The 11,789-nt window shown below is 36.6% G+C and overlaps 1 protein-coding gene across 3 annotated transcripts; it reads left to right on the top strand.

The window, feature by feature from the left end:
• Nucleotides 1–2,427: 2,427 nt before the first annotated feature.
• LOC121812115 (hepatocyte cell adhesion molecule-like) lies at nt 2,428–9,296 on the top strand. Of its 3 annotated transcripts, none has more exons than XM_042213377.1 (6): nt 2,428–2,940; nt 3,591–3,908; nt 4,112–4,369; nt 4,454–4,558; nt 4,724–4,837; nt 5,160–9,296. In XM_042213377.1, exons 1-6 carry the CDS (start codon nt 2,892–2,894, stop codon nt 5,336–5,338), a joined length of 1,023 nt encoding a protein of 340 aa, XP_042069311.1. In that variant the 5' UTR covers nt 2,428–2,891; the 3' UTR covers nt 5,339–9,296. The 3 variants fall into 3 exon arrangements, with proteins under 3 accessions (XP_042069311.1, XP_042069314.1, XP_042069306.1); XM_042213380.1 differs by having other exon boundaries at nt 2,431–2,940; nt 3,585–3,908; nt 4,784–4,837; nt 5,160–9,295; XM_042213372.1 differs by having other exon boundaries at nt 2,434–2,940; nt 3,585–3,908; nt 5,160–9,294.
• Nucleotides 9,297–11,789: the final 2,493 nt, after the last annotated feature.

Here is an 11,789-nt window from a genome sequence, read left to right as displayed (position 1 = left end):
GAACATATTTTTTAGATTGGAGTAAAATTACTGTAACAGTAGTAGGTGTAATGTTTCCCCCTGTTGGTTCATTGAGGTTCTGCAGTCACACTCATTCAAAGTGAACAGTCTCATAACTGACGTAACACATAAGCCTTAAATAAAACAACAACAAAACAAACAAACAAAATCAGGTGTTTTTGCCTTTATTGGAGAGTAGAAAGGCAAGGAGGGAGTGTGCAGAGGACACTCAGCAAAGGGTGAGGGTTTTTTTATAGTTACCTCCTCACCCTGTGAGCTAAACTGGTGCCCTAGACAACAGTAACAGGAGTCGCATCTGACTTCCTGCCAATATGCTAAAGAAATGTAACTGCACACTTAAAGACATGCAGATGTGATTGTAGTGTGATCTTTTTTTAAAAATGCCAGCTCTTGTTTTCTCAACCATGAAGATCATTTCCCTCTCTTCATGTCAGTCCAAATGGGTGTCTCAGAAATCTCCAATTCTTGTAAGTCTAAAGAGGAAGTAATGTGTCAACTGCTTTTACCCTGTTTCAAACAATACGCCGAATATAACAATGCTCTTTTTGGTCAGAGTTTTCACACATCCTCCTGTGAGGCTGCTCACAGGAGGATCAGGATGCTGTTGGAGGCTGTTGCTGACAGTGTCAACACACACTGAACAGTGAGAAGGCAAAGATATATTTTCAATAAGAATGCTTTTAAGTTAGGGCGAGCATAACCAGTGAGCTTGGTTACTGACACATGCTTATCAGATTTGGTATTGCATAAAGAAAAAGCGATGACGGGTGTACTCTCTAGTTATGCAGTCACCTGTGCTCCAAAGAAAAAAACTAAATGATGAACCCAAAATCCAACATGTTTTACTTGTATTTATTTCTCTCATTTAATTTATTTTCAACAATTACAGATGTAGATATAGTCAGGCTTTAAAACTTAATCACCAAAATATTTAATTTAATTGTTACATTATTCATAATTAAACAGCCAAAATGAAACAAAATTTCATGGCCAATGAGGCAGGCTCAACTCAAACATACGTCTCAAAGTAAAAGTTCAGTGTGTTTATTCACAATGAAGTCGATAATGTTAAACACAGTGCAAAAAGGGGAAATCCTGCTCCAGGGAGGAATGGAAAGGAATACAAGCATCCAATAATCCAAATACATGTTTGTTTGTTTGTTTGTGTGTTTGTTTGTTTTTAAATAAAATGGACGTTTCTTTCTAAACGAACACAACAGCTCATAGCCCTTTACTTCAAAAACATGGATTAATCAACTGCAAACACTACACTCTGGAAAAAAGAGAAAAAGACAGCAGGTATATAGTGGAAGCCTGGTTGTCCCAGGTTTACACTGCAACTTGAAAGCAGCTTACATTTGTGGATCTGTGGGAAGCTGGCAGCATTAAATGTTACTCAAAACCCCCACTGGGCATGCAATGTGATGTGCATCTCAAGCTATTTGTCCACACAAATTTAACGTTTTTTTAACCAAGAGCAATGTTAATTATTTGTACACACAGAAAGGTTTTTGATAGGTGAGCTGAACTTAATAAAATAATGAGTAGTTATCCAGGTTTTAATGTACGCATTTGTAAAATAGTTTCACTTGTGGTCAGATTGCTTCATATTTGAGTGTGGATTCAAACACATGCACGTGACTCCTCAAAAGTTACACACAAATCATAGCACACATTTATGAAGATTATTTTTTATGCAGGTGGATCATATCATACACATGTGTAACCCTTTAAAGACACATTTCTCTCCATAGTTTCCAGCATTATGGGGAACATTAAGTCATTTCTGTTAACTGTTGCCTTCAAATGCCTGTTTGTTCTAACCCAGTTTCTTCTCAGTTCTCCTATTACTTCCCCGTACTTCTACAGAAACCTTGCCAATCTGGACAACTGCTGCTTGCAAAAACATTTATCTCTATTTTCTGTTCTGAAAACAATTCTCTGTAAACTGTCACAAGAAGGACTTCTCCCCCAACTCTCTGATAATTGCCAGGTGCCTACACACTACCTCCAATACATTTGTAAAGCTTAGTTTACGCTTGAGGATTATGTCATACAGATTTGGAATCCTTTTGAGACATATTTGCCTTCGTTGCATCCAGGATAAGTCCCACGTGAGCACAGCCAACAACAACAAGAGACAGACAGAAGGCCAACCTGGTGAAGTCAGCCAGGGAGGACTGAGGGACTATGACAGGGTTGTTACATTTTACATTTTAATGATCATGAAACTGAGCTTGTGGCAGGCAATGGTGCTAGTTTCAGTCATCATGTAGCTGTAGTGTTTACAGCTGAGAATGAGCAATGAAACATTTCTCCCACTGAATGCAGGGCTGTATTCAGATTCTGGTATGAATGAATATTGGCAACAACAGTCATGAAAACCACTAATCACCCTATAAACTACAATCCTTAAAATGGTGATGTTAATTTTTAAACATGGTTTAAGGTGTTTCTGCTTCCACTGTGGATGTAAATGCATTTACCTGCATGAGGAACATAAACTACATGTAAGTCACTAAAATATGAACTTTAAATGAGACTTTTGTTGAATTGGATTAAGCCAGTGGCTGAATGTAATAGACACTATGTGATGGGATAGTGCTAGTTGGTTGCAGATCTAAAAATAGTCCAGTGACAATGTAAATAATGACTGAAAAAGCCTGTGGAAGCTCTATGAGCTTCCTTTTATTTATGCCAAATAAGGTATATGTTGCTTTCACTTCCTTTTTTAGATTTACACATATGCAGTGAGAACACGATTTCCAAGGAGCCATTTATGACCATTAAGTATTGGAGATATGTGCATGCCATTTAATAAAGCACTCTGACTTCCAACTATGTCAACACACATTGAACAGTGAGGAGACATGGAAGCTGTGCTTGGCTTGATGGTGATTCTACTGGGAGTGCCTCATGGTGAGCTGATCAAGGTTTTTTTTTAAATATAAATAATTATTAATAATATGTTACATATAAGCAATGTGTTTTGAACCAATACCATTTTTTAAAATAAGGGATGTTAAAGCAGCTCTACTAATACTTGAAAAAAGAGATTTGTGCTTTTATTTGTTTTAAAAAATCAGGTTATATTCTTTTTGGCAAAATCTACAGTTTGTAACCCTTTGAGCAGAGCTTTAGTTTCTTTATGGACATGTCTCTAATTTTAGTAGCAGTGGCTCTGAATTGGATAAATTGAAGAAAATGGATGAACAGGCATTAGGTTAATTGGTGACACTACTTTACCTGCAGTGTAAATTTGAGCAATAATTGCATAGGTGGAAGGACATGGATGGATGGATAGTAGCAGTGGTAAGATAAACATAATAATGAGATTTTAAAAAATTTAAGACTGTTCTTTGTTTCTGCTTCTTTCTTCTTTTTGTTGTTTCTGTTAAATGTTACTTTGTTCATATAAGCACTTTATGTTATTGTGCCATTTTTGTATCTATTTGTATTTTTTCATGAAAATATTAGCATTTCAACTGACCTACTGAACTCTCTATAACTATCTGTAGGTGAAAAGAGTCTGAAAATGTTTTTCTTTATTAATGTTTCAAAAGTTCCAGGTGTGGAAACTCACTGTGATGGCAGACAGGATGGAGCTCAGTGTTATGGAGCTTTGGGAGGAACCGTGGACATCCAGCTGATGGACAACACCTCAGAAATATCTAGATACAAAGTGTTAAATAATTCATTAAAAATACTAGATGTGAGAAATAATAAGATTATTTCTAATACCATAGAACATAGATATCTTTTCCCCAGTAATGGAACATTTAGGATCAATAACCTGAGTAGGTCAGACAGTGGTAATTATACCCTTCAAACCTTTGATTCAGATGGAAGATCATCAGGCGAGCGGACTTTACAGTTGTTTATTCAAGGTAAATGCTTCCCTGTTGGGAAATTAAGCCATTAAAAGATCTGAATTTAACCTTGTTTTGGCCATCTAAATATCTCACAAATCTCACATTTTAGATATTTGTGTTTCATGCTTTATACTTGGTTTTCATTAGAGACTACAACGAATGACAAAGATCCAGATTTTTTTTTTTTAAATAAAGATCATCTGTGTGTTTTTCCTCAGCTCCTGTGTCCTCTGTCCTGCTGGTCTCTGAGTGTGTGTCCCTGGGAGAGAGGAGGGCGTCCTGCTCCTCTGAGGGAGGGGACAGTCCTCAGTACAGCTGGACTCTGGATGGACGCACACTGACAGATGCTGAGCTCCTTTCTGGAGATAATGAGACTAACATCATGACTCTGAAACAGCACGTCTCAGGAACTCTGGTCTGCTCAGTCAGAAACAACGTCAGTAATGTCTCCAAAGAAAAGAAGATATCTACCTGTGGTGAGTGATAGTAGGCGATAATCACAACTTTGACAATTAATGTCACTTTTTATAATGGTCATGAATTATCTCTTTTGCTCATAGGGTTCATTTTTATTAACTGCACCACAGTCAATGGGACAATGATATCGGGGTGGGTGCATAAAGCCAGTAACACCCTGTGTGTTGAACCAGCACAGATTTTTAAGGGTAAGGAGAACGGAGCTGCCATAAGTGATGACATATGGTGTATTAGAAATTGAAAACTAACTACATCCACTGGTGTAATTTTCTTATTTATCCCCATTTAATTTTTTCATAAAATCATGTTTTCTGACTCAAATAACAGCTCTTTTTTAAAAATTTATGAAACAGGAAATTTGCCACTAATTGGTGTTCTCACGACGCTCATCATTTTCTTACTTGTGGGTATAGCAGTCATCTGTGCTCAGCGGAAAAAGAAAAACAGCAAACATAAAAAACAAAAAGGTACAAAACTTCATCTTTTTCCTCACTCACAATGCTCAGATTGCTTTTTACTCTTTTTATAAAAATAAATAAATATTGGAAATTTTTAAATGAAACTTTTTTGATGACTTAGCAAGATATGCCAGTTAGATACGTGGATAGTGTTTAACCAGCTACCTTTATCACAGAAGACAGATCTGTCCTACCATAAAGTCTAAAGCTTGCTAATGAACCCATTTCAAAAGTCATATTTTGTGTGAATCATTTTACATTATTTCCAGTCTTTGTGATAAAACTAACCAACTTTTTCTGCCGGCCCACCGCTCTACTTGCTATTCCTCAGAGGAAGAAGATGACCAGGAAGAAATCTTTGCTGATATCAGGGTTGTGAAACGGCAGGCGAAACAACTGGAGAGAAGAGCTGAGCTAGAGTTTGGCAAAGTCAAGTATTCAAAGCGTCCTCGGCAGACGGAACCAACAGGAAATGCTTGTTTGTATGGCAACGTCCATAAAGCCATGTAATTTAAGTGGTCAGTGCTTATATACAGACTGCACAGCTGAAAGCTGATCAGTGAGGAGCTGCTGTCAAGATGTCTAACTATTTTTCGTTAAATGTGATTTCCCATCAGAAAAATATAATATATACTATCAAAGGTAATACTTACTGATATAAATACTTACTGATAATTACTTTCATTGCACTTCCAATCTCTTGATTTAGTATGTTGCACAAATACTGTGAGTGTTTTCTGCATATATTCTGTGGAAGCTCTCATAGAACATTGTTATTTATGAGTGTTGAGGGGAGGATCTAATCGTTAATCCAAGATGGCGCTGGTGTGCTCGGCAGGCTGGGCCCTCTACTGTTTGGAGTATCAGATCTCCTACCACTGTTATGCTGACAACATTCAAATCCATTTCCAATTGTCTGATGATCTGCCAGCTTCATTGAATCGTTTGTCTGACAGCTTGAGAGAGTTCCCAGAGTGGCTGTCAGCCAATTCTCTCATTTTAAATGAGAAGAAAACTGAGATTATGGTGTTTGATAGTCACACTCCACAAGATCAGCTAGCTGCCCGATTTGGTCCCTTTGCTTGCTTCTTAACGATACTGTAAGTAATCTAGGTGTTTTCCTGGATAGTTCATTTAAACTGGATAAACAGGTTTCCTTTGTGGTTAAATCTGGCTTCTTCCAATTGCGCCAAATTTCCGAGGTCAAACTTCTAATACCGTACAAAGATCTTGAAAAACTTATACATGCCTTTGTGACCTCCAGATTAGATTATTGTAACTCTCTCTACTCTGGACTCCAACTCGCTCACCTCCAATGGTTACAGCTTGTTCAGAATGCTGCAGCTCATCTTCTAACCGGAACTAGAAAGTTTGCCTCCATTACTCCTGTGCTCTCTGACTTACATTGGCTGCCTATTAAACTTCGTATTGATTATAAAGTTCTGCTGCTTACTTTCAAATGCCTAAACAACCTTGCGCCCGACTATCTCACCAACCTCCTCAGTCTTTATACTCCCAGCTGTTCTTTGTGATCATCTGGTCAGTGACTACGGGTGATTGTGCCATTGCCTCTGTAGCACCAAACCTCTGGAATAGTCTTCCTGCTACCATTCATGTTTCTGAGTCCATTCAATTCTTTAAAGCACACTTGAAAACTTACCTATTCAACCTGGCTTTTCCAACTTGCTAATTCTCACCGCTCACTAACTGCTGTATCGTTACTCATTTCTCGGGATTATCATGAATTCTCCCTACCCCTACTTACTAATGCCTTTGTTTGTTTCTCTATTTTACCTTGTTTTAATGACTTACTGTTTAGTGTAATCATTTTACTGTTTATTCCTTACTGTGAAGCACTTTGGTGTACCCCCTGAATTTAAACTTGCTATATAAATAAAATTGTATTGTATTGTATTTTTCTCTTTCCATTTGAATTTGACTTGTTTTTGACTTGGTAGAAGTTGGACCAGATCATCCAACTCAATTCAGTTTTATTTATATAGCACCAAATTACAACATGTTGCCTCAAGGAGCTTTATATCATTTGGTAAAGACCCTACATATAATACGAAGAATCCTTAAAACACAAATAAAGTAAAAAGGCTGAACATTTGGATGTTTATAAGACATCCAGATATCAACAATTCACCTTTAGTTGGCAAGTGTCCTCATTAAAAACACTGATGTTCAAATTACATAAAGGACAGGTGTGTGAGTCACTTTTTCATCTAAACATGTTTCAAATTGCTGCAAGTTGGATTTTACTTGGATTTGGCCACTGATATTAGTAAACAGAGGGACACTTCCAGGCTTTTTCAGCCTCAGAACAGGAGGATTGTTAACCTGCTGGTCCGCTGTTGTGCACTTTTTATAAGATGGTTGTTATCACAAAATACATCAGAAATTTGTTTAGCTCATCTTGAATGTGTAACATTAGTGGTGATTGAGCTATATCACTTCAGTCTACCATGAGATGGCTGGCCATTTAAAGAAAAAAACCCTCATTATTATTCATTATTAGTCATCATTATCACAATTACCTGGGTTTACGTACGTCTTAGAAAAAGAAGGTTGTTCACAAACTCGTGTTGTTTTTTTTTCTCTGTTCCTGTTATGACACCAAGCTCAATTTTTCACACTACACTCCTCTTGTTTGTGCTCCTCTCATGTTGCCCTGCACTTATACCTTAACGATTTATTTTGCTTTACTTGTTTTGCATTGGTTTATTCCTGCAACCATTTTTATCCCATTATTTTCCTTAAAGTGGTGTACTTGCACATTTTTTAATAAGGACCACACTAGATATGTCAATAACTTCAATCTACAATCATCACCCTGTGAAATAGGAAAGGAAACTTCCCATAAACAGGAAGGGAAAATTCATGCTTCTTCTTTTTGATAAAGCTAAAATTTGTGTTTACCTTGGGTGTGTGTGTGTTTGTTTCCCCGGTAAAGCAACAGAAACAGGGCACCAACAATAGAAGGTCACAGGAAGTGCTGGTTATGATTTACTGCATAGAAAGGATAAAATGGTCACAGGCAGTAATAAAATTGGATGTTTCAAAATAGAAAGCGACCATCCTACTTTTATTTCAGAGTTCAGTTTTTAAATTCTGGCTGAACTCAATTCAATGCAATAAAATTTTATTAATCCCGGTTCCAGGTCCAAGGTTGGCCCTGAAGGAAATTGGGTGTGTGTGTGTTCCGTGTTCAGCTGAGAGAAAGTGTCCTGTTCTGTCCTGTCCTGTTTTGTATTGGGACCTTTATTGTTTCTAATATATCTACTTCCTCTTCAGCATACTTTGACCCCTTTAAGGACATTTGCTATCACTGCTATGCAAATGACATTTAGTTATACATTTCTTTTAAGCCCCAAGATGTTTCTAAGCTGTAGATTCTAAATCAGTGCTTAGAATCCATTAAAGGTTGGATGGCTGACAACTTCCTTCAACTTAATGAAGGAAAAACTAAAGTCCTTGAATGTGCTCCTGACAGATTTGCACCTAAGACAATGAAAGCTCTTGGTCCCCTTTTGACATTTGTGAAATTGTCTATCAGCAACCTAGAGGTAAACTTTTAACTTGGCTCTCACTTTGGATGCTCATGTCAAATTTCTGTTTCGGTTTTGCTTTTATCATCTAAGAAACGTTGTTAAATTAAGCCCTATTGTATCTGACACCGCCTCTCGCCCTATGACAGCTGGGATAGGCTCCAGCGCCCCCCGCGACCCTGAAAAGGATAAGCGGAAGCGAATGGATGGATGGATGTATCTCACACCAAACTGGAGATTGTTACACATGCATTCATTTCATCACGTTTAGACTATAGTAATTCACTGTTTATATGTCTATGCAAAAACTCCCTTGAGTGTCTGCAGGTTGTTCAAAACACCGCACACGCAGCATACAAGGCGGAGAACTAAGGGAGACAGGGGAAAACTTCACCCTGAGAAACCCTTTGCCACTGTGGCCCCCAGACTGTGGAACGCTCTCCCTCTGAGCTTAAGATCTGTGGACTCAGTAGTCTTTTTTAAAAAATAACTAAAAACTCATCTTTTTAGAATTGCTTTTGGTTAACTTTCTATCTGTCTTTGTTTTATGCCTTGGTATTTCTGTGTGAAGCATTTTGTGATCTTTTGTCTTGAAAGGTGCTATATAAATAAAATTTTACTTTACTTTACTCAAAGTCCTAACAAGAATATTATTTGTGGTTATTTTTAATACTTGAATATAAGCATAGCCATAGAAAATATGTAACTATCCATTTTAAACTAGTTGAAACCTCACAATTTTACACAGTTATATACTCATGTATTTGTCTCATATGATTCTAATTACAGATGTAGGCCTTTCAGTATCATTATTTTAATCAGTAATGACATGAAACATTTGACAGAATTAAAGTAGGAACTTTAATTGAGTTTTTTCTTGTTCTGTATTTAAAACATTTCAGTTAACTGTCCTTCTGATGTCCTCCACAAATTAATTTTTTTAAGCCTTTGCTGCCATTTTGATAAACAGTTGTTTAAGAAAAGGTAAGAAGTGAACAGATAAGTATGAAAAGGTGTGACGTTTCCCTCTACTGGTTTACAGATGCGTTACTGTTGCTTATGCTAACGTCTGTATTGAGTGAAGTTCATTATTATTAGTTAAATATAAAACATACATTTCACCCCCACATTTCTTCTTATAATTATGAGTTCAGTGTGTTCTTTGACAAGAGTGAAAAACTTCATGAACTTCATAAAACTAAACATGATGCCTTCCACCCAAGAATGAGCTTTGTTTTCCACTCCAATCGTTCACCTCTGTACCCCTGTGATTTCAAAACAGCCATATATAAAAAAAAAAACATCAACAACAACAAAAAAAAAAACCCTTTCTGTACATTAAAATCATTTGGCACCGCAGACTGTTGGCAAGAGCTACCCACTGTTGCTGTGGATTTGATGCTTTAGAGGTGACCCTTACAGACTGGTTGGCTATCCCAAGGTAGGTGGTTTGTAGTGCATAGAGTTAGCTATTTAAAGCAACAGTGAGTGTTTTCACCACAGATAGCCATGTAGATTGTTCTAGATCTGATGTAGATCTGCGTGATTTGGCACGATGGATAGCTACACCAATGCATCCATGTACTTCAGCACCATAGACAGCTACACCATGGGTTTTAGTGCTATGGACAGCTACACTAGTGTGTCTGTGTGAGTAGAAGGTACAGATATATGTTAAAATATGTAGAGAGTAAAAGTAAAAGTTCTCAGAAAAAATAAATACTCAAGTCAAGTACAGATACATGAAAATTTAAGTACAGTAACAAAGTATTTTTACTCTGTTACTTTCCACCTCTTAACCACTATATGAGTTACCAGGATGCTAGTAACTCTGTCAAAAGGATTTCCCTCTGTTTAGTTTCTTTTGTTGCTCAATCTGAAAAAAGGTCTTTTTTCTGTCTTTTTAAAGTGTTTATATAAATTTGTTTTAATGCTATACTTTCCTTTGTACATACATCATGATTTGCGCTGTTTTCATTTAAAGTAATAAAAAAAATGCTCTTCTTTCTCAGTCACTATTTAGTAAGGAGAGCTGTTACTGGTGGGTCTTTTCTTATATTGTGGGGCCATATAGTGTGAAGTTCTTTGTGGTGAACTTTGCACACTGACAGAGGCTCAGCTCCTTTCTGGAAATAATGAGACTAACAACATCACTCTGAAACAGCACGTCTCATCGCATCTGGTCTGCTCAGTCAGGAACAATGTCAGTAATGTCTACATAGAGCAGAGGATATCTACCTGTGATAGGAACTAACAGGAGACGATTGTTTGTATGTCAGCATGCATAAAATCAGGTGATTAAAGTGATCAGCATTTTTACACAGACTACACCACTGAAGGTCCACAGAGGTGATGTCGAGATACTGAAAGGTCTATTAAATAATGAGATTTCCTATCAGACAAATCATCAAAGCTCATAAATATTGAATTTCATACATTTCACTGTTCTTCCACATTTTGAATTCTGCTTTAATGCATCCAGTCTTATGTTCCTGCTATGAACCTCTGCTAGAACAAAGTTTATGATTGTAATGGAAGATTCTCTTTTAATTTGAACTTGATGTAACAAAGTACATTTTGTTTCATGTTATTTAGTTTCATTGCTGCATAACACTTTTTGCTTCATAATTTAAATACAGTTCAGATCAGATGTCACTATGTAGCACCAAATCATTACTCAAGTAATATCACACAGTAAAACATTAGAGTATATTAAATTTGAGCACTGTCAAACTACCTGTTATAGAGATAATCATACCAACAGCATTTATGATACTTGGTCATCAGGCTGGGATCACAGGGACAGCACAGGTTCAACACTGTCGTAGTTTATTTGGACTTACAATACCCCTGGGGCAAGTTTAACACGGTTTTGTTGTTGTTCAGAGTAGCTAGTGTTTTTTTAAATCAGCATCAGTTCAAATATCAAGGAAATGTTCAAAGGCAGAACAACATTTATGGAGCCCAGTCCCGTGCCTGTAATCATGTTGCAGATTTTTCTTTGTTCAGTTCATATGTTAGATAAACAACCAAAGACACATTTAAGCATAAATGTAGTGACAGAGCCATTATTCTGGTGTTAAAATCTTTTTATGACATTATAAATAAAGCTTCTGTTTTATATTTGCTGAATTTTAATTTACTATATATTAATACAGTTTGCTTTTGCACAGACATATATTTATAAATACTGATGACTTCGCTATGGTTGAATGATGCCATTAATTAGTTGTTTCTCATCTCTTTGGAGTCTTTTTCACTTCAATTGTTTATCAACATAATTGATAAAAAAAAGGTTTTAAAATAATTAAACATTTATTGCTTCTTTCTCTGCATTTCTATTCTAGTCACATCCTGCCTGGTCTGAGTTCAGAGATTCTTATCTGAAGATGATCAGTAATAACAAGAAA

The sequence above is a fragment of the Haplochromis burtoni genome, unplaced genomic scaffold (assembly GCF_018398535.1).
Source record: "Haplochromis burtoni strain Fernald_Lab_line unplaced genomic scaffold, NCSU_Asbu1 Contig_10, whole genome shotgun sequence".
NCBI classification, from domain to species: Eukaryota; Metazoa; Chordata; class Actinopteri; order Cichliformes; family Cichlidae; genus Haplochromis; species Haplochromis burtoni.
This window is presented reverse-complemented; position numbering and strand designations above follow the sequence as displayed.